Below are 24,477 nucleotides of genomic sequence, written 5' to 3'. Positions count from 1 at the left end.
AAATGACGGACAAAAGCAGCTACACCCAAAGAAAGAACACTGGGAAACGAATGTGAACTATCTGTATTTTTGTTTTTCTTCCCGGGTTATTTATACCTTCTGAATCCAATTCTCCCTATGCAACAAGAGAACTGTTCGGTTCTGCAAACATATATTGTATCTAGGATATACTGCAACATATCCAACATATAAAGGACTGCTTGCCATCTAGGGGAGGGGGTGGAGGGAGGGAGGGGGGAAAATGGAACAGAAATGAGTGCAAAGGATAATGTTGTAAAAAAAAAAATTAAAATTACCCTGGCATGGAAAAAAAAAAAACAAAAGGGTTTGAAGACCAGAAAGAAAAAAAAAAAAGATTTTCCTGGTCCCTGAAGCCTCCAAAGCCTCTCTCTTAAACATTTCTTAGTAATCCTTTATATAGCTTGTTTGCACATGTCTTTTGCTTGTTTTTTCCTCCATCAGATAATGTCCTTGAGGACATGAACTATCTTTTTGGTATCCCTAGCACTTAGCACATATTAGGCACTTAAATATTTATTGTGATAGTTCATAAGATGCTTATAGAAAAAGTAGAAGTGGCAAGAGATAAAAGGAAATGTCAAATTGGATCAAGGATATATAGTAGAGAACCATGCTCAATGAAATGTGGGTATTTTTGGAACCAATTTACAAAGTACCCAAAGGAGATGTTCTCATATTCATGGAACTTACTGGTTCCAAAAATAGTAATCAAAAAAACATCAATAAACATTGACCTATATGTCAATTTTGCCATCTATGCACAATCTTTTGAGAACAACTCATCTATACATTAATGCAAGATAACTTTGGGGATGATATTAAGTAGAAAATAAGCAGGCTTTTGCAAACAATATTAAACATTTTATAATTGACTAAAAAGATATAGAGAATAAAACATCCCATTATGATGATTGTTTATTGCTTACATAAATGCATTTGACTTTTTTACAACATGATGATTTTATATATCTATAGTTCAAATGATCACTTACAATTATTAGAAGATGTACCAGTAGAAATAATTTTTCAATAACTCATTGATAATGAATATCAAGTAAGACATAAAATAGATCATATATGTCAAAAGTATCTGTCACTTTGATGAAGGTTTTCCAGTACAAGGTCCATATCAAGGAGGAATTCCTTATGCTTGGTGAGGTCCTCTATATGTTCTTATTTATGAATGACATTGTGATCATTGTATTAAGTCCAAAAACATTGCAGAACAACTTGACTGCAATCTTACAACAGAGTTTTTCTTGTCTGTCCACACAGGAAAGACCAAATGGATGCCAATATCAATTACTTAGACTTTAATATACAGCTGAATGGAAAAATTGTAGCATTTGTCCTATAGTATGCACACTTTGCAACAGGCAGGCCAAGTGGACAATGAGTTAAGGACTCCCAGCCTTGACAAAACAATAGAGCACATTGTATTGCATTTGCAAGGTACTTTTACAGATGCTGAGCTTCCAGTGATAACAAATACCCATATTTCTAAATGAAAATATTTTTACCAGTATTGTTGTTAGTCAATTAAACCACTTCCTTTAAAGAATTACAAATATTAGCATCACACAGTGCATAATAGAAAGCTACATGATAGATATGAGCAAACAAAACAAAACAAAACATAGAACCTGCTATGAACTCTAAAGAACCTAAATAAAAAATGTCAACAAATAATTGTATCACAATAAGAGAGGATAGGTTGGTCACATGTCAAGAACAAAGGATGACAAATAGATGGAGGGCTCTATTTCTACTGTCACTATGTCAGTAGAAATTGTAAAAGTCCTGGACCAAAATACTGGGTAGATGTCCTTTCCTGAAAATTTTAGAAGAAATAGATAAGAACCTCATAGGATGGGTAAACATAGATGAGTTGAAATATGCATGCATTGTAGCTCCTGAACTGATCATCTATGAGAATCTATTTGAATGTTTGAGTTGAGAATAGCCAAAATATAAGACATTACACACATACATACACACAAAACATTAAAAAAATGGATACATATATTCAAATGATCCATATAGATGTTTCAAAAGAATTTCAAACTATAGATGAAAAAATAAAACATTTTCCAAATTAACAATTATAAAAAAATACAAATTAAAACAATGGTATTTCACTTCATGCTTTGCAAATCGAGAAAGATAATGACAATCTGACAATTAATATGAATGGGCTTTGGAAAGACAGTCACTCTGTTGGTTTGCCTCTGAATTGGTCCAGTTACTCTGTACATAAACTTGGAATTAGGAAAGTAAATGACTGAACTTGTCTGTGCCCTTTGAGCCACAAATCCAATTTTTGGTACATACTCCAAGGAATTTAAAGACAGAAGCAAAGGTCCAATATATTTCAAAAATATTTGTAGGATTACTCTTGGTGTCAATAAAGAATTAAAAACAAAGTGATTTCCCATCCCTCTGGGAATATTTGGGGAAAACAGTGTACAAATGAAACAGTTAATTATTGCAAAGTAAGAAATTATATATGTGTATATATTATATGTCCATATATACTATATACATATGTGCATGTACAGAGAAAATTGAAAGAATGATATGAATTAAAGATTGAAATGAGAATTTAAATTCAATATGCATAGTGATAGTTGTTTCATCATTTAGTTGTGTCTGACTTTTCAAATCTTTGGAGACCATCTTATCCATGGGGTTTTCTTGAGAAAGATACTGGAATGGTTTTCCATTTCCTTCTCCAATGGATTAAGGTTAACAGGGGTTAAGTGATTTTCCAGGATCTCTCAACTAGTTAGTGTATGAGGTATCATTTGAATTCAGTTCTTCCAGAATCCACCTCTAATACTGTATTCACTGAGCTATCTCATGCACAGGGATTACAATAGTGTAGATTAAAAGACCACTAAAAGTTAGTTAAAATTTGAATAATTGAAAAATCAATAAAGGATTCAAGAAGCAGATAATGAAAAATTCCTCTTTTCTTATGGCAGAGAAGAAAATAATACTTAGACAAACTATTGTATATGTGGTCAGATTCTATCACAATATTTGATGGTTTTGCTTAACTATTTTCCCCTCAAAAGATTCTTCCCCAGACCCAAAATGACTACAGTAAAAGTAAAAATCCTTAATAAAACAGGGTGAAAATGATGCATAAATAAAATTTATATCAAACTTTTATTAACAATTTATAGTTTATTAAACATATTTGCATATCTTTTTTCTGTATAAAAGTTAATATTTGCTTTCAGAATATCATTATTATTTATAATTAACCACAGTTTAAAAATTCTCTCCAATCCAAATTGAATCTGAGATTCACAGATTGTTACAAGATTATCTCACTGATTACTTTCATTTTACCTATGAAGAAACAGCTCAAGAGAGATAAATACGGTGACATGTTGGAAGTGTATCCTTAAGCAGAGATGCTGAATTAGAATTGAAGTCTCTTGATTTTTGTTCACTACTCAATATGCTGTAGCAAGCTGCTCTTCTTTATGTCTCTAGAGAGAGAATTGCAATCATAAGGTGGTATGGTTAAACTTTTTCACATTTTTCCATGCCATATTTAGTGATTTAAAATGTGTATAGAAGATAATCTTTTCATGTAACTTCAGAACCTCTTGAATTCTTCATTTCCCTTAAGTTTATATAATCTCAAAGTATACATATGATGGATATAAAAAGATTCAGAAATTGAATAGACTGGATTTCCTATGTCATTCCATACCTATTTCCCAGTCTCCAAGAAAAATATCCTATAAAAAATATCCTTCAGGTCAAGAAGGATATGAAGCTTTAAAGAATGCGTTTCTAGAGCTATAAAGTGAAGCAATTCTGATGAGAAATAAAAGAGAATTTGTTTAGACAGATATGTGTATGAAAAGGGACTTACCAACCAAATTATACTTTAAAAACAATAAAGTAGATAAATAGGTCATTAGATAGTTATATACACAGAATGTAGAAGGAAGGACAGATAATAATATTTCTAAGAATAAAAATCAAGCTAATTGTCCTAGAGGTAATAGAATCTTGTATCTCTTCTTCTTCTTCTTCTTCTTTTTTTTTTTTTAACAGTCACAAAGTTTTCCTTTGTCAGTCTTGTGCTTCTTATGCCATTTTTCATAAGCTTTCAAGAAATCATTGACAAGACTCAGGAATCATATCTTTCAGCTATTTTATTTTCTTTTCCTAAGATGTGATTTATTTGTTCTTAGTAACTTAAACTCCTATAGAGGAGGCGAGAACCCTCTTACCTAGGTATGAACTTCCCATTTGCCATCTCCTGATCCTTCTTGTCTTAATATCATCTTCTTTGGTAGGGAAAACAGAAACAGTAATTAACCTTGATCTTAAAATTTTCCTCATTTCAAACAGAATCTGAGATTCACAGAATGCTTTCAGATCATCTCACCAAGTCCTCTTATTAAACATCTGAAGAAAAAAGCCTTAGAAAAGTAAAGGGATTTAGTGGAAGACACATGTATTCTTAGTGGGAAGAACTGGATTGAAATTCAAGTCTCCTGATTTTGTTCACTGCTCACTGTACTACACTAAACTGCTTTCTTAATATCTCTAGAACTATAACTACAATTGTTATCTGGTATGATCAATCCTTTTGGCATTTTTTATGCCATATTTAATTATTTAAAAATAAATGTGAATGATAATCTCTTAATATCACTTCCAATCATCCTGAATTTTCCACTTCCTCTAATTTACATAGTCCTAAACTAGATCATAAGAGTTAAGTATTAGTAAAAACTAAGTGAAATAAGAAATAAGCAACTCTACCATTTCTTTGTTATTACAAATCATCACTGCCTCCACACTAAATAGTGGACCTATCCTTTCTTTTATTTACCTTACTTGCTTCAGAATATTTTAAGAAACTAATAACTAAAGAATTTTGTTGTTGTTGTTGTCTGTGTTCTTTGTTGAAAGTTTCAGATCATTTTAGCTTGAGCATGCTGATGATACTTTTAAAGGAATGTGACATGCTTCTGTATTCAATTCAACAAACATTTATTAAGTGCTTACTATGTGCTAGGTACTGTGTTATGCACTAGGGTTACAAAAAAAAAAAAAAAAAAAAAAAAAGCAAAAGATAGCCCACAAGGAGTTTACAGTCTCATGGAAGAAAAAAAAATTATACAAAGTGAGCTGTGTATGGGACAAATAGAAATTATTAAAAATGCAAAATACTGGAAATGAGAATGGTTGTAGAGTCTTCCTATAGAAGGAGAGATTTACATAATCTTCAAGGAAGCCAGGGAGATCAGTAGTTGGAGCTGAGGAGAGTGCACATTCTAGGAATGGGGGACACTCAGAGATAATGTCCATAGCAGAGAGATGGAGTACCTTGTTTGCAGAATAATCAGGAGGTCAATGTCATTGGTTTAAAGAATACATATTGGGGAATAAGTGTAAGAAATCTATAAAATAAGGACAGATTTAAGTTAAAATGGATTTTGAATATTAAACAAATAATTTTATATTTTCTCCTGGAGGCAATAAGAATCTACTGGAGTAGGATAGTTTCATGTTCAGACTTGTGTTTTAGGTAAATTACTTTAATGGTTGGACAGAAGATGAAATGTAATGGTGAGGAAGACAGACTCACCAGTTGAGTATTTCTGTAGTTCAGACCTGAAGTGCCTCTATGTGAGGCACTAGAATGGCACCAGTATTAGAGGAGAAAATGGGATACTTGCAGAAAGATGCTGCAAGGATAAAATCAACAGGCCTTGACAACTATTGGAAGTGAGATAATGAGAAATTGAGGATGGCTATTAGATTGTGAATCTGAAGGACTGGAAAGAAGGTATTGTCTTCTGATTGGTTGGCTGTTGTCCTGTCTTCTCAAAGAGGACCAAAATGACATCACTGTTAGAGATGAGTTACAATATGTCCAACTGTGGCTGATCAGACTGATAGGATCTTGGAATGTTCTGCCACATGTCAGATAAATAATACCATGTGATCTTCTACAGTATTAGGTAATGTAGGTGGGAAGTATTTAGAGGAAAAGATGAGTTAAATTTTGAGAAAAGTGAATTTAAGAAGTTTACTAGACATGCAAATAGAGATCAGCACAGAGTTAGGGGAAGGAAAAGTAGATATGAGAATCATCTGCATAAAGAAGATAATTAAATCCATGGGAGTTGATAAGATCACTAATTGAAGAAGTTGAGAAGAAGTGGGATCAAGATAGAATCCTGAGGGACTTCTATAGTTAGTTAGAGGCCATGATTTGGGGAAGGATGCAGAAAAGAAGACCAAGAAATAGTTAGCTTCTTAGGAGGAATCCAGGAGAGAACAGTGTCCTGAAAACCTAGAGAGAAGAGAGTATTTAGGAGGAGTTATGAAGTGTTAAGGACTGCAGAGGTGTCAAAGAAAATGAGAATTGAGAAAAGACAATTGGATTTGGCAACTAAGAGATCATTAGTAATTTTATAAAGAGCAGTTTTGATAGTATGATAAGGCCAGAAGTCTGATTGTAAGGAGGTTAAGAAGAGAGTTAGAGGAAAGTAGCAGCACCTGTTGTAGCTGGACTTTTTAAAGTTTAATACCAAAGAGAAAAGAGAAATACTTTGTTAGCAGTGATGCAAGAATCAAAAGAGGGTTTTTTTCAAGATAGGTAAGACATAAGCATGTATTCAGGCAGAAGGAAATGAGCTAGTAGAGAAGGAGAGATTGAAAATAAGTGAAAGAGTATGAATGACAGAGGAGCATTTGTTGGAGGAGATGGGATAGAATGGGATCATTTGAACAAGTGGAAGGATTAGTCATGGTCAGGAGTAAGATCACTTCATCATTTGAAATAGGGGTGAAGGAGGAGAAAATGGCAGATCCCCTGAATGAGAAGAGAGGAACAAGAGGGACTTTACAGTGAATGGCCTCAGTTGTTTTTGTAAAATATGAGGCAAGATTGTCTATTCCTCCATTGTTCTTTGCCTAAACTTAGGGTAAACAGGTTTTATTGATAGCTCTTTTCTTAAATTTTGTCTCCTGTGAATTTCTTAGCATTTCCATTCTATTCTTCCTTCTTTGTGACTCTCTCTGATAACTAGCAGGGGATATTTGTAAGCAATATATTCTTCCCTTACCCTTGTTAGTCTAAATTCCTTTTGATTTGATTTGCTAGATTCATGACAAATTCATCCTTATTAGCTTTTGTTAGGTGAGCTCTGCTCCAGAGGAATATGCTAGGCAAATATTCTAAGCTGTGGTTCAGAAATCTTTCCAAGTATTCTTCTCTACATGGATGTATATTGCAAGAAATGGATTTTTTATATATTAAACCACAAATTCTAGCTCATTTTAAATTTGAGCTAGAAGTTTCCATGGGTGATATTTTGTTACTAATGGAAGCTCTTTTTGGTCTCTTATGTAGAAAATCAACTGACTAAAATTAGAATTTGTTTCTAATTTCACTTTAGCAACATTGTATAAAAATACTCTTATTGATCAGAGAAACCTAGAACTATTTTCAGCAACTTCTATTTCATTACAGTGTAACCTTTTAATATTAATTCTTATATTAAATTGTTTGATACTTTTAAGAGATTTATGATTTCACTTGCAGAGTATGCCTTCTATCCAGGCAGATTTTAAAATTTCTTTCCCATCTACATCTATGGGTTTTTTTCCTTTCCATCTTTCCCAGAATCTCCATATCAAAGAATTTTTGAATTGAAAGAGACCTCATAGCCACCTACTTCCACGTATACCTGAACAGGAATCCTGTCTATACAATATGCCTAATATGTATTTAGCATTCACTTAAAAACCAAGAGTAATGAATGCCCCTACTATATTCTATTGAATTTAGAAAAAGGGTTTGACATACAATGAATCGTTGACAAAAACTTTTTGAATTGGATTGATTCCTATTGACCCTATAAAGGACTTTAGATATTAAATCATGCAATCCCTTCATTTCAAAGATAAGGAAAGATTTATCTAAAGTTATAAAGCTGGCAGTTGAACCAGAAGAGAACTAAAGTTTCCTGACTCCACAGCTATTACTTTGGCAACATTATTCCATTATTGAAAGGTTTTAACTATTGAGGAATTGGTCTTAGATATAGTGCTCAAAAACTCATGTGCTCCAATAATTCATTTTGGAGATGAAGATTTGAACCCTTATCATCTGATCTCAAAATCAATTGCTTTTCCTTTTTACTCCATGATATTGCCCTACTAGATGAAATTTTTAAAAATTAATTTTGTTTCATAAAATAATAAAATTTAACAACTTTACCACTTTTAAAAGAACTCTTCCTACAACACTCTTTTAAGATAGGTACTGCTAGTATTTATCCCTATTTTATAGATGAACAAACTGAGGTTGAGTGATGCAAACTGACTTGCCCAAGTCACATAACTAGTATTGGAGTTGGCAACTAAACCTACATTCCAAATCTAGTCAGTGCTCTTTCTGTAACAACACACTTCATTTTTAAAAAGGAAAATGCCTTGTTTAGGGTGAAGGATTCCATTTCTAAACTTCGAATGGTCTTTTGATTGTATTTGTTGTTATTTTCAGTTGTGTCAGTCTTATCTAACTCTTTGTGGTCCCATTTGGAGACTGTAGTGCAATGCTATTTCTTTCTCCAGCTCAGTTTATAGATAAGGAAACTAAGGCAAACAGGATGAAGTGATTTGCCCAAGATCCTTTAGCTAGTAAGAGTCTAAACTCATGAAGATAAGTTTTCCCGACTTCAGGCCTGGCACTTTACCCGCTGTACCCATCACTCTTCATGTTCTATCAATGGCTCTGCTAACTTTTGGTTTTTTTCCTATGGAACATCATGACTCCCGCAAGATAAAGTGATCTTATGACCATACAGATTAACTCAGCATTTGATACTCAACACCATCTCACCTTCCTCAGTTGCCTCTCCTTCTTTATGGAAGACTAAAGAAAGAACAATAATCTCCCACAGCCTTCCTCTGGAGAGGATTCAGCTTCCAAGTAGTTGTCCATTTTCTGCTAGCAACTTTACTTGGGTTAAACTCCACAGATCATCACTCTCTGACTACCCCAATCCTATTTTAATTTCCTTTTGTGTATTGTCTTTCCTTATAATATTTTAAACTCCTTAAAGGCAGGGGCTGTTTTTCTCTTTCTTCTTTTTTATCCCCAGAACTTAGTATAGTACTGGCATATATTAGGTGTATAATAAATATTTACTATTTGGTTATTGTACTGTACTATATTATTTAATTATCTCAGAGATGAAGATTTTATCCTAACCTCAGCTTGCATTGGGAAAATGAATAAAGAGTCTATCCACTGTAGTGGAGGCCTCTTTTGGCATCTCTGGAGTAATGTTATACAATTCTGATTATTCATCTGTCATCTTGAAATTCTCTGCATGTAATAATCATATCTCTGAATCTTGGTCACATCCTTGATAAAGTATTTAAATAAATTCTTTCACAGAAACCAGAACAATTTTCATAGAATTTTATTTTGTTTTGATAAATCTGTGGTATGGCAGCACCGAATAGTAGAAAGTTGGACTTGGAATCAGTAAGTTCTTTTTAAAATATTTATTGTAATTCATGCAAACTATATTATTATGAGCAAGTCACTAAAAACCTCAAAGTCCATGAAGATCTCTGAGTATAAGTTTAAGAATCAGAGAGGTAGAGAAAGGATAAAGCATAAACATGATTATCACGATTTTTTTTTTTGGTTCATATATGAAAAAACACACACAAAAAAAGCCTAAACAAACAAAGAAAAAAACCAAAAACCTGGTCATTCCTTTATCCTTAATGTACCTCTATTAAAGAGATATTATATGAGAAATAATCTTTCTTTCAAAAGTATGACTTTCTGAAAATTATCATGAGAAAGAAAAGAAATTTCAAATATTTTAATGTAATGAGTATAATATATGTGAATTTTATTGAAAAAAACATGCAAATGTCAGAAAATATAATTTGAATCAGGCCTGTGTATTTTATAAGATGTATATAAATCTTTATTTATTGTTATCTTAGAAACAGAAATGCTGTGATATTTTGGTTGATCTCATTTCCTTGAATAGATAGAATTTTGTCAAGCCATTCTCCAATTGATAAATGGTCAAAGGATATGAACAGACAATTCTCAGAGGATGAAATTGAAACTATTACCACTCATATGAAAGAGTGTTCCAAATCATTATTGATCAGAGAAATGCAAATTAAGACAACTCTGAGATACCACTACACACCTGTCAGATTGGCTAAGATGACAGGAAAAAATAATGATGAATGTTGGAGGGGATGCAGGAAAATTGGGACACTATTGCATTGTTGGTGGAGTTGTGAACGAATCCAACCATTCTGGAGAGCAATCTGGAATTATGCCCAAAAAATTATCAAATTGTGCATACCCTTTGATCCAGCAGTGTTTCTATTGGGCTTATATCCCAAAGAAATACTAAAGAAGGGAAAGGGACCTGTATGTGCCAAAATGTTTGTAGCAGCCCTGTTTGTAGTGGCTAGAAACTGGAAAATGAATGGATGCCCATCAATTGGAGAATGGCTGGGTAAATTATGGTATATGAATGTTATGGAACATTATTGCTCTGTAAGAAATGACCAGCAGGATGAATACAGAGAGGACTGGCGAGACTTACATGAACTGATGCTAAGTGAAATGAGCAGAACCAGGAGATCATTATACACTTCGACAACGATATTGTATGAGGACATATTTTGATGGAAGGGGATTTCTTTGACAAAGAGATCTGAGTTTCAATTGATAAATGATGGACAAAAGCAGCTACACCCAAAGAAAGAACACTGGGAAACGAATGTGAACTATCTGCATTTTTGTTTTTCTTCCCGGGTTATTTATACCTTCTGAATCCAATTCTCCCTATGCAACAAGAGAACTGTTCGGTTCTGCAAACATATATTGTATCTAGGATATACTGCAACATATCCAACATATAAAGGACTGCTTGCCATCTAGGGGAGGGGGTGGAGGGAGGGAGGGAAAAAAAATTGGAACAGAAACGAGTGTCAATATAAAGTAATTATTAAATAAAAATTAAAAAAAAAAGAATTAAGAGGTAGAAAGAACATTTGAGATTATCTAGTCCAGAGGTTAAAATGTAACTGGGAAATGTTTGATATAAATAAAAATAGAATAAAACATAAAAAAAAAGAATAGATAGAATTTTGGAAATATTATGAACTAGCATAGATTTTTATTTAAAATTTAAAAATTTTAAGTGTTGAAAAATTACAGTGAAAAATAAATGTTAAAAAGACTAAAATCAAAGTAGGTTTATAAAGCAAAGGCCCATAGTGTCTTAAAATACTATATTTTTTCTCCTTTATTTCCAGGACTCCACTATTGTTACTCCAATTATTTTGAGGACTGATCCACAAGGATTTTTCTTTTATTGGACAGATCAAAATAAGGTAAGATATGTGATACCTTCTAAACTATCTGAAAATTGTTAATTGATGGAACACTTTGTTTCTATTTTTTTTTTTTTTGTAAAAATCACATGTGTATATCGACTGGATGGTTTCTGAATCTGTTGTTGCTGTTCCAATTTTGTATTACACTCCCAGTCTTTGTTGCCTATTATGAACATTTTAGTAATTAAGATTTAAGAACCTGTTAGGAAATTTTTACTGGCTAGCTAGAGTCTGGATTCTGAATATAAATCCAAAATCTGTACTTATATATCAAACAGATGTACTTCAATAAATCTTTGCATTTTCTCCAGTTGAATGTTCTATCAGAAAAGAATAGGTGGAAAGATATCACACATTTATCATATCGATCAGATTTTGCTCTTTTGATTACTCTTTTATTAATACTTTTTTTGTTATATGTTGATAGAGCTATGAACATAAAAATCTGGTTAAATTTGAGTTTGTTCCTATTATTGTTCATTGATTGCTTCTCCCTCCCACCTCAACCTAAAAAGTGGAATGATCAAAGGGGAAGCGAACATTAATGAAGATGCCTTTGACTGACACCTTTCTATCTTATCTTCTTCTTTCTTCTCCATTAAATTATCAATAAGAATTTGACCTTGATAATTTGTTCAGGTGAGCTGATGTAGGAAATGTTTCATATACTTTCATCAAGTAAAGTGCATATTTCATTTTGTTGTTAGCAGAGACCTTCAAAAAACCTTTCAAGGTTTTCTAACAAAAAAAATATTCACATACTTTATAGAATAATTCACTAAAGATAATCCATGCTGAATTAAGCAAACTTGAAATTACTATTATTTATATTTGGCAGCCAATTAGTCACTAAGACAATTTTAGCAATCCCTCTCAGAATAATTCCTCCAATCTCACTGTAATTAGCTCAAGATTCCTGGAGGAATCTGGAGAGATTTTCTTATATCATGCTTATAAACTCCCACCAGTGTTGTTTTCACTAACAGTCAACTATTTGCTAGTTTAACAAAGGTCATATGGTAGTTACAAAAACAGTTTTCCTTTAAATATGGAGTATACTGCCCCACAATTTTACATAAGATTCATTGAGAGAAGAGGCACAAAATAAAGTACAAAAAAGTAAGGACCACATGCAGGGAACACATATAGCAAAGGGAAAACAACTCTTGGCTATTGGAAATTATTTTCTTAATACAGTCTTCATGGAGTTCTTTCTTTTAGGTTACAAGCATCAGTATTTTTGTAGGATATTCTGCTGCTCTGTCATGAGGCATCCTATTCCCTGAAGTAACTATTCTTCTCAGCTGGATATGTAGTCTCTTACTGGTCCTATCTCTCTTATTCTAAAAGAGTCCCTGTTAATGAGCCAGACTTTTTAATAAAATGATCAGTAAAGGTAGGATGTTGAAAGACGGATATTCTCCTTCCTTCTCTCCATATCACCCTCCCTTCACCAACAGTCATTCCTAATTGAGGATTTGGCTCTAATCTCTGATTTGAAACTCTTGACATTACTTCTTATTTAACTCATTGACTGACAAGTTTATTATTTGCCCTATTTATATACAATCTAAGAGGTAGCATTTGATCTACTCAATAAGATGTTTTCTATGTGTCAGATCTGCCTTTTATCTAGTGGTCTCTATAATCCTCTTAAACTGATCAAAGGCTTTTTCATACCTGTATCATATTTTTTGATTCAATGATTCAGTCTAAGTAGCTGAAGCTTCTGTGATATATTAATTGGGATCAGGGTAGAAAGCTAATTTTGAACAAGAATATTAACATAAATTGACTGTAATGTCAATTGTCCTACATTTTACTTCACACTGAGGAAAATACTCTATAATGTCTCTGTATACGGGGAGATTACTATCTTAAGAAGAAAGCTAGTTTGCCAGAGTAGGGCAGGAGTAGTGTCAAATGAGATTAAGACTCAGGTATAATAATTAAAACATTGTCACATTTACACAGTGAATTGGACAGCACCCTGGCATTACTCCTTTATTAATTTCCCCATGATTAATAAATCTTATTGACTTTTCCTACCTTCCTCAGGTGCTATAACTATAACTCTACCACATATCTGGGCTCAGTTTAACATTAATTTGTAGAAGAAGCAGAGAAAATTGCTCCAGTTTATCCTGTCCTTTGAGAAGGGCTACAAGGATTGTTTGTAAGCTGAACTTTAGTGCTGATGCCACTCTTAACCCAGAGATTCAGATCCAATATATATCACTATTGGTATTAACATGTAAAATTTTCTCACCTGTACTCAACTAAAGGTAAAGCTGTTCAGGAGCAAAAGTATTTTTTTGTGCCTCCAAGAATGGCATATGATCTTGAGAGTAGGTTAAAAAGCAGAGGATCTAGGCCATAGTTTGGATATAATTCATTTAAAGTTTGAAATTTTGAAATTGTGAAATTGCCCTGAGATGAACCTGGAGGCTGTAAGATGAAGAGATACCAGTTGCTAGCAATGCTTCTTGGCCACTAATTCTGGTTTGAAGGTGTGGAGTTTTCTGAGTTCTGTGATTTGCTACATTTGTGACCTCTAGTGTATGCATTCAGTGTGTGTGTGTGTGTGTGTGTGTGTGTGTGTGTGTGTGTGTGTATGTTATTTATAAAACAATGTCCAAAGTTTATTATTTGACTTTAAATACTTTTGGCTTTGACATTCCCTTCTGTTTCCTACTGTTACATGTGAAACAATGGCCTGGAAGAATTCTATTTTAAAAAGCTATTTTTAGAGTTGTTATAGCCATATTCATGAAAAATACATTTATAATGCCCAGAGCATTTTTAAAGGTTGGTTATTTGTATCAGAAACTTAAGTGTCAGTTTGATTTTTTAACTTGTAAATCAAGTTTCTATAAAAGCAACAGAAGGGATTTTGAGCCATTAATAATTCATGACACCTCAGTTAAGCTCTAAGACATATCCTAAAGGTTTCTTTGCTTAATAAAATGAAAATGTTTGGGAAAGAATCCTTTCAGTCTTTTCTTTATTGTTATGTTAATTCAACATTCTGAATAGTGTTTATTCCAAAAATATAGATTTATTTACTTTTTGGAAGTGAAAGTGATGGTAAGAATATATTATTTTGATTCTCTACATTCTTTATCTCCTCATAAACGAGTAATAATGGGCATGATTAATTGAAAACAAAAATTCAGTCATAACTTCACTACAATGCTATGTATCTTCACAAACTACTTGAACATGAGTCACTGAAGATAGAAAGTATGTTATGTTTTTCACTTTTGAAATCTAAATTGTTCATTCAACTATTTATTGGTGTTAATAATTAATTTTTATTCATTGGTCATATTTTTTGGAATCTAGAATGTAGAAAATTAAAGGTAAAAAAGTAAAATCATCTATGATTCTTTTAGGCTTCTTTCTTTTAGCTTTATGCGCATGATTCACTGATTTCTGAGAGATGGACCTTTAAGACATAAAGTAAACATATGCCAGAAGAAAATAGTGGATATGGAGGAAATATGCCACTCCAAGCATTTAAACATAAGATCCCTTGAAAGCACATAGCATAACTATCAGTATCCATAGGCTTTCTTCATAAAAATAATATTCAAGAATTTCTTGTTTGGGAATAATTAACTAATTTAATTTAAATTTAAATATATCTTAGGGAGAAAAAAAGATATTCCTAGATTATCTGTTTTTGTAACATTTTGTTTTTGATTAGCTTTTATGTCTTTCTTAGAAACTGAAGAAAATTCACATTTTCATTTTGCCATTTTTTCTGTCATACTATTTTTATTTTATTTTTGTTGAAGAAGCATATTTTTTTTTAGTTTTCAGCTTCCTAAACTCTGAAATCTTATTATTTAAGTCAGTAACATAGCAGAATGACTCTGGGCTGCCCTGTGGCAAAGATTCCCTTCCACAAGAACTTATTCTTTCCTTCAGCAGAAGGAAATTACCCAGCAGCAGCCTGAATGGTTTATTCTTTTCTTTTCTATCATTTCAGAGAAGGTAGGTATACTGCACAGAAAAGACATTGATGCTTCTCAGTTAACCAAAGTGGTAGTGGACTCCAGGGTACCAATTATGCTTTCAGCTCACCTTACTGAAGGGTAGCTGTGGGGGAACCTGTTGGAGAATTTAAACCAGTCACTTTTTATGATTAGAATGAGCCAAAATACCTTTCCAACACTCTAAAATATATCTCCAGTGCCATCTCCTATATGAAGCCTTTCTTTATACCTCAAATTACAAATACTCTTTTCCTTTTAAAATCATTTTATATTACTTTATATAAATTTTTCAGTCCTTAATTGTGTATATCTTGTATCATCTAAAAATAGAAAGTAAGCACCTTGAGATAAAGGGCTGCTTCATTTGCTCCATAGCACCTATCATAGTGGCTGCCACATAGTAAATACTTACTAAGTAATTGTTGCATTGAACAGATTTGAAGAATTTCCTATTTCCAGTATAGAAATGGCAGTAAGCAGAGAAGGGACCACAGAAGGACAGATTCAGGAATCTACAACTACAATTCTTAACAAATTTCGCACTACATATATCCATTGGCAAAATTCTGAAAATTCACAAAGGAAAGAAAAGAAAAAGAAAAATAGCAATAACCTTATGGGATTACGTTCACATTCAACAATATCAATAATGCTAATGACATTTTCATAATACTTAATAAAGCATGTTATGTTCATGATCTCTTTTGATTCTCCACATTAATACAATGAAATAAAAGGTAGTAACCTCTAGATGTGGAAACTGAGATTCCTCTGCAGTTTAGTAATTCTTTCATATTCATTGTTAAATAAACCTCATATTTAAAATGATAACAATGTCCTTTCAAAAATAATCATTTTAATTTTTATCTTACATAAAACTGAAGAAGATTCTTATTTATAAGATATTGATTATAGAAAATCTGATTTAGTAGATACTGCATAGCACAGGAAAATTTAGGGGCTGCATGCATGAGCTCTCAAAAAGTCTATTGCTTTTATTTTGGAGATACGCCATGTTGGCAGCTGACTCCAATGCAGGAAACGTCAGCCAAGCAAACTTCGTTAAGAATAGCAAGAGCCACAGCAAGAATGTTTCTGCCTAAGCAATTCTTGAGTGAGGTTAAAGAAGAAGAGAGGTCAAAATTAAAGAGATTAGGAACATCTATCAAGTTAGAAAATGGAAAAAAAATAGATGTTTGCCTTGCATCTCTATGCCCTTGCCTCAATGCCAAGGATGGTGTAAAAATAAAACTTGATTACATTAGTGTAATGCTTTCTTTTTTCTCTGTTCTCAATATGGAGTCAAGGGAACTAAGATAGATCTTTCCCTTAATCTTTAACCCTAGAGAATTGGCACTAAATACATATTTCTTAATCTCACATGTTATGTGAGAGGAACCTTTTATTTTCTATATTACCATCAACTAATAGCCTAGATTTTCAAGTGTAACAATAGGATCCTAAGCTTTGAATATAATTCATATTCTAATAATATTTTTGTACATTTAATTTATTCAGTTAATTCTTTCTAGTTGTTTCATGTGTTTTCTTTTACTTCTCTATATTCTAAGTTACTTGAGAATAGGCTATATTTTGCTTTTCTTTATAGCTACTATAATCCTTGCTTTGAACGTACTAACTGCTCAATAATTTACTGAATTTGATGCAAAAAAAATTGTTGCTCAATTCTTTGAAGAAGGTGCTACATGCTATAATGTAGATTTTCCACATAGAACCTAAGTAGTTTTTTTTTTTCAAAAATATTTTTCTTCAAATATTGTAAAACATTTTATGTGATGACTCATGCTATGATATCTGTCAGAATAAATACATAAACTCTGAAAGTCCAAAAATATTTTGAATTGAGATGTCAATGAAATCCTTTATGCTAGAAGTTTAGGGGGAAAATGGTCTTCAGAAAAAAATTTAAAACATATTACCATAACAATAATGGATTTCTGTCTTCATTTTTTCTTCCTTTAGGGAGCCCTAGAATCTCTTTCTCTGATTTTGTTATAGAAGAGTGGAGAAGTAGCAGTGGTATTGAACACAGTGTTGAGAGAAGTAGTCAGTTAAAATTATGATTAGAGCTTTCCAAATAAAATCTCTATAAGGTAACTAGATGATGAAGTAGAAGGAACAATTGGTCTAAAATCAGGAAGATCTGAGTTCATATCTATCCTTAGACTTTACTAGATCTGTGACCCTCTGGCTCTATTTGATCTTAGTTTTCTTCAACATCCTCAACTATAAAATAGGAGCTATTACCTCCTGGGATTGTCGTAAAGCTCAGATCAGATGATACTTGCAAAACTAATACTGGTGCTCAGTAATACTTGTTTCCTTTTTTTCTTTCCTAAGGAGACTAAAGAAAATTTCCATTACCTTTACCCAATGAACAAAAAAAATTAATTTGAAACATAGAAGAGTGAACTTCTAGAATTAGCTAGAGGAGTTCCTAAATATTCTTTAATTCTATTTATCATTATCAGGCAAATAAACTGAGAATATGGATGTTTCATTTTTTTACATATTTATTCTTATTACCAAGTTTAGTGTCTAGCACATATTTATCATTATCAGGGAAATAAACTGAGAATATGGATGTTTCATTCTTTACATATTTATTCTTATTACCAAGTTTAGTGTCTAGCACATAGTAGGTATTGAAATTCTTGTAGATTGTTGATTCTTTGAGGTGGCAAAGGTACCACAGCTAGGATTTGAAACCAGCTTCTTTTATTCTAAGTCTAGTGCTTTTTCAATTACATGACACTTTGTTTAGACATGAAATAGTAGAAAGAATTATACTACAAAAAACAGCAAAAGAAATAGAATGTTTACTCACAAACATTTTGGAGTCATCTATGATCAGTCAAGATTCTTTGTTGTCATGATATTCTATGAGAAAACTCACATTTTAAGGAATTTTGCTTTACCATCATTGACTTTCTTCAGAATCTCGCCATTCCTAAGTCATTATTGCAATTATTAGTACTTAATCATGAATTTTCTGTAGATGAGAAAAACTGTGAAGATGCTATCAATGTTTTGTTGCATGAATAATAAGCATTCTGACTCATTTTACATAAAAGATTCACTCTCAATTACAGAATTTAAAGTGGTAAGGGAAATATTATAATTATTTAATTACACAATTATCTGAACAAGAATTCCCTCTACAACATTTCTGAGCCTAGTTTTCATTTGAAGATTCCCATTGATGGAGAAGCAGCCATGCTTATTAAGGAAGAATCCTGAAATCATTGTCTGAAATGTCCATTCCTTGTTCCTGCTTTTTTTCCCCTGAAGCTCTTCAAATCAGAGTCTTTCACTTGTGAAGAGGTATTTATCATATCTTTTCTTATCATTTAAGGAACTGGGAATGTTTTTCTCTTCTCAGAGACAAAACATACCCAGTTCCTTAAATAGATGTTATGGCATGGTGTTGAATCCCCTCACCATTCAGGTCACTCTTCTCTGGATAGACTCCAGCTTGACAATATATTTTTTTAAAAGTTATGTCCAGAACTAAATATATGACTCCTAGAGTGATCTAATCAGGGTGGAGTACAATGAGGCTATTACCTCCATGCTCTCAGCACTGTACATCTATTAATAAAATCTAAGACTGGATGAGCCTTTTTAGTTATCATTCCAAATTCTTGACTCATTTCAGACTTTCAAAGCTTGCAAAAACAAGCCATGAAGTTGTTTTTTTTTTTTTTTTTAATCTAAAAGGCATTTTGAATGGCCATTTCACTTAACATTAATTGGCTCAGGGCCTTCATTCAACAAACTACATACATTTCCTTTTTTATACTACCTTTTTTTCCAGTGAATTTCTTAGTAATTTTAAAAGTTTAAAGTTCTTAAATTTTAAAGAGGAAAAGGAAGAAGAAAAAGAAAAGAAAGAAACATACATACTAACGGTATCATATATTTGAAAGGACTAGCAAGAGAGTTTTGTAGTTTCATGTGCAATCATACTTTTAAAAATGGTTCTATATTATTGAAATGCTTGTTTTATTCCATAAATTAAAAATAAGATAAATAAAAACAAAAAGAAACTTTCATTGAAGTATTAAATGTATTTTAAAATACTCATAAAATTCAATTCCTCTTATAATAGGCTTATTTCTATGTTTTATAAACCAAAAAAAAATTCTGTTTATTTTCTTAATATTTTTGTATATGAGTGTTTTTAAAGTAATTTAGATGATAAGATACCATCTTTTCAAGAGAAAACAGAATCTCCTTTAAATTTATTTTTATTATTATTTTTTCTAGTAAATTTATTTATTTTTAATATATATTGCTTTATGAATCATGTTAGGAGAGAAAAATCAGAACAAAAGGGAAAAACCATAGAAGAGATTTTTAAAAAAAAAAGAAGAAATGAAGATAGCATGTGTTGATATACATTCAGGCTCCCTAGTTCCTTTTCTGGGTGCAGCTGTCCAAAGTCTATTGGGATTGTTTTGGATCACTGAATTACTGAGGAGACCCAAGGCTTTCATACTTGATCATGTGTGATGATCATTTATGATATTATTATATACAATATAATTCTGGTTCTACCTGTTTTGCTCAGCATCAGTTCATGTAAATTTTTCCAAGTCTTTCTAAAATCAGTTTGTTCATAATTTTTATAGAACAATAATATTCCATTTCCTTCATGTACCACAATTTGTTCAGCCATTCCCTAATTGATAGGCAACTACACCTTTTCCAATTTTTGTTACCACAAAAAGAGTTGCTACAAAAGTCCTTTTGTACATGTGGGTCCTTGTCTCTCCTTTATTATTTCCTTGGGATACAGACTCAGTAATGGCACTGCTAGGTCAAAGGACATGCACTGTTTTATAGCCTTTTGGACATAGTTCCAGATTGTTCTCCAGAATGGTTGTATCACTTCACAATTCCACCAACAATGCATTAATGTCCCAGTTTTTCCACATCCCCGCCAACATTTATCATTATTTTTTCCTCTCATCTTAGTCAATATGAAAGATATGGGGTGGTGCCTCACAGTTGTTTTAATTTGCATTTCTCTATTCAAGAGTGATCTAGAGCATTTTTTCCCATATAATTATAAATGGCTTTAATTTCATCATCTGAAAATTATCTGTTCATATCCTTTGACCATTTATCAGTTGGGGGATGACTTGTGTTCTTATAAATTTGACACAGTTCTTTATATATTTTAGAAATGAGACCTTTATCAGAAATACCATCTGTGAAGATTTCCCCCCAGCTTTGTACTTCTTTTTAAATTTAAATTCTGTCGGTTTTGTTTGTGCAAAAACATTTTAATTCAGTGTAATCAGTTATCCATTTTGCCTTTTATAATGCTCTCTAGTTCTTTTGTTCATCATAAATTACTCCCTTTTGCAAAGATCTGATAAATAACTTCTCCCTTGTTCTCTTAATATATTTATGGTATCATCCTTTTTGCTCAAATCATGTATCCATTTTTACCTTATTTTGGTATGGGGTGTGAGATACGGGTCTATGCTAAGTCTCTGATGTATCATTTTCCAGTTTTCACAGCAAATTTTATCAAATAGTTCTTCCAGAATATAGGGTTTGGGCTCTTACATTTCAATAAGAAAAGCATCGTGCTATAGTAGATAAAAAATATAGTGGAGTCCAGAAAATGTGGGCTCAAATTTTATCTACTGTACTTAATAATTATGTGACCATGGAAAAATTACCTATTCACTATGAAACTCAGGCAACTCTGTACAATACTTGTGAAGTTAGGCAGCTTGTTGATCTGCAGAAGTAATTTCTCTTCCCTGCAAATCCTAGATTCTTGACAAATTGATGGAAATTAAAACAACAAAACAGCAAAGTTCTTTTGTTCTATGCTAGATGTTTTTAAAATACCAGACCTGGAGTCAGGAAGACCAGAATTCAAAACCAGCTTCAGACTTTTAATAGATATTTGACCCTAGGTGAGCCACTTAATTCTCTTTTCCTCATTTTCCTCATATGCAAAATGGGGCACAAGTCCATGTTAGTAAGACCTCCTGGGGTTGTTGTGAGAATAAAGTGAAATAATATTTGTAAAGGAGTAATATAATGTCTGGCACAATGCTATAATAATGCTTATTCGCTCCTCTTCCCCATTTCTGTATATGAGTCTCAATTTTCTTGACACACATTCATGAGGACAGAAATAATGTTTGAAAATCAACTGAAAAATTCCTAGCCTTTCCCCTGCCTCATTTTCCAATTACATATAGAGATAGTTTTCAATATTCATTTTTTGTAAGATTTTGAATTCCAAATTTTTCTCTCCCTGCCTCTGTTAACTGCTTTCTCCTCAAGACAGCAAGCAATCTGATATAGGTTATACACATATAATCATTTTTAACATATTTGCATGTCATGTTGGAAAAGACAAATCACAGCAAAAGGGAAAAACCACAAAAGACAAAAACAAAACAAAAAAGTAAAAATAGGATGCTTCAATCCTCATTCAGTCTGCAGAGTTCTTTCTTTGGAAACTGATGGCATTTTCCATCCTATTTTCATCCGTTCCAATTGATGGCATCCATTCCATCTATCAGAATTTTCTTGGATCACTATATTTCTGAGAAGAGCTAATACACTTTTCCTTCCAACAAAATGCTATATTTAGCCTCTTCCGTGATGTTTGGCTAAAAACATTAGATCTCTCATCCACTTAGGCAAACAAAATATTTATTTACATTGTTTGTATTATTTGGTGATTAGTGTTAGAAGAGGTAAAAATGATTTACCTTCCTCAAGAAAAAAAAAACTGATTAAAAATAATTTGCCATCAGTATAAGCTTCTTATGCTAGCTTCTCAATAACTCTTCTCATATAGAACCTTACCATGTGAAAAAGAAAACAGTTAAGGAAAACAAGTTATCTCAAGGAGTATATCTGCCAGCACATATAGCACCTGTAATCTACCATTTCTCTACAAAATGATTTTTGCATGTATATCATCATTGATTTTCTAAAGTTAATATTTTTTTTAACATTTCATCTTAATTCTGATGCTTCAAGAATCATTTTCATTTGTGGTATTGTATGTTATTCTTTTGGTTCTCAATATTTTTCAAATAACCTAGTCAGAATAAAATGAATATTATACTAAAGCAAAACTGGATTTTCTTAGGGTTGTTTTACATATATGAAAATTGGAAGATGTGGGAGCTAATACTAAGTTACTTAAGTGAGTGAATTTAAGAATGCCACATAAAGTTTCTGAGCCCATTTCCTTTTTTTTTTTTAACAACTTTTTATTGACAGAACCCATGCCAGGGTAATTTTTTACAACATTATCCCTTACACTCACTTCTGTTCTGATTTTTCCCCTCCCTCCTTTCACCCCCTCCCACAGATGGCAAACAGTCCTACACATGTTAAATATGTCACAGCATATCCTAGATACAATATATGTGTGCAGAACCAAACAGTTGTCTTGTCGAACAGGGAGAATTAAATTCATTCAGAAGGTAGAAATAACCCAGGAAGAAAAACAAAAATGCAAAGAGTTTACTTTCATTTCCCAGTGATCTTTCTTTGGGTGTAGCTGCTTCTGTCCATCATTGAACAATTGAAACTGAGTTAGATTTCTTTGTTAAAGAAATCTACTTCCATCAGAATACATCCTCATACAGTATTGTTGTTGAAGTGTATAATGATCTCCTGGTTCTGCTCATTTCACTTAGCATCAGTTCATGTAAGTCTCTCCAAGTCTCTCTGTATTCATCCTGCTGGTCATTTCTTACAGAACAATAATGTACCTTAACATTCATATATCGCAATTTACCCAACCATTCTCCAATTAATGGAGAGCCCATTTCCTTAATTAAAAATTGGTGATAATAACAAAATTCAACCTATATGCTTATCAAAGGATCATATAAGTGTAAAGCAGGAAGGCATCTTAGACATAATTTGGTTAAACTCTCTCATTTTATCTGATAATAACAGCATATAGAAAGTCTTCACCCTTGGTAGTGGAACCCTTTATCAGTGTGGTGAAATTTATAGACTCCTCAGACTAATCTTTTAAAATCCATAACATAAAATATATAGAATTATAAAGGGAAATTATTTGACTGAAATAGTTATACATCTGAGTATATATAGTTGTATACATATACATTTGTGTGTGTGTGTGCATACACACACACACACATATACACACACACACACACACACACACACATACACACGTGCACACACACGCACACATACTGCAAATAAGGCTAGTTTTTCTTTGAAAAGTGATATAACTTTCCCTGGGACTTGATTGACTCACAGGGCTAAGACTAAAGTTGTACCTTCTTAACACAGTTTCCTGGTCTTTTTGATGTGGCTTTCTGGTTACCTACAGGCATAAAAATTCATGTAGTCAAGTCTCTTTGGACTTGGTAGATATCCCAAAACCACTTGAATAGTTATACTCTGCCCTATTGACCACACAGCTATGAGGTGCTACATCTATCCAAGGTTAGTAGAGCAATATCCATGTTGAATATCCTTTCTATTCTATGGCTGAATAAACCCTTTGTTAATGATTTGAATAACTTATGAGTGCTTCATTTCATTCTAATACCAAACATGAGCTAACAGGATACTGGCCCGAGTCAAGCCCACCTCTAAAAACATTATGAGTTATAAATAAACCAGGTCCACTCCTAAGTACATTGCAAGCCACACATAATGCATTCAGTATTTTTTTGGAGGGATGGGGGAGAGCATTAGAACATACTTCCACAAACCAAACAGAGAAGTATTTCAAAGAGGAAAACCAAGGTGCTTGGAGTAACATAACTGCACACTATAAGCTTTGATGTCATTCATTCAGGAATTTCAGTGACATGAAATTCTTTCTCTGCTAACTGAGTGTGCTACTCCTTACCATTTTACTGCTAGGTAAATCTTCATTCATTCTCAAACTAACGTTGTATTTACAAGTTCATCAAACTTATAGTTACCCTTAAAAGAGATATTAGAAAAGTATTACATT

The 24,477-nt window shown here is 32.4% G+C and overlaps 1 protein-coding gene across 2 annotated transcripts in view; it reads left to right on the top strand.

Annotated features, from left to right (window-relative positions):
• PLCB1 (phospholipase C beta 1) overlaps window positions 1-24,477 on the top strand; it is an 844,697-nt gene that overhangs the window by 14,945 nt on the left and 805,275 nt on the right. For both annotated transcript variants that reach the window (XM_051975942.1, XM_051975943.1), the window contains exon 2: window positions 11,377-11,454. In XM_051975942.1, coding sequence (XP_051831902.1) covers window positions 11,377-11,454 — 78 coding nt within the window. The remainder of the gene's footprint in view (window positions 1-11,376; window positions 11,455-24,477) is intronic.

Source organism: Antechinus flavipes, chromosome 2 (genome assembly GCF_016432865.1).
Source record: "Antechinus flavipes isolate AdamAnt ecotype Samford, QLD, Australia chromosome 2, AdamAnt_v2, whole genome shotgun sequence".
NCBI lineage: Eukaryota > Metazoa > Chordata > Mammalia > Dasyuromorphia > Dasyuridae > Antechinus > Antechinus flavipes.
The sequence above is the reverse complement of the archived record's forward strand: the minus strand, read 5'-3'. Positions and strand labels throughout refer to the sequence as shown.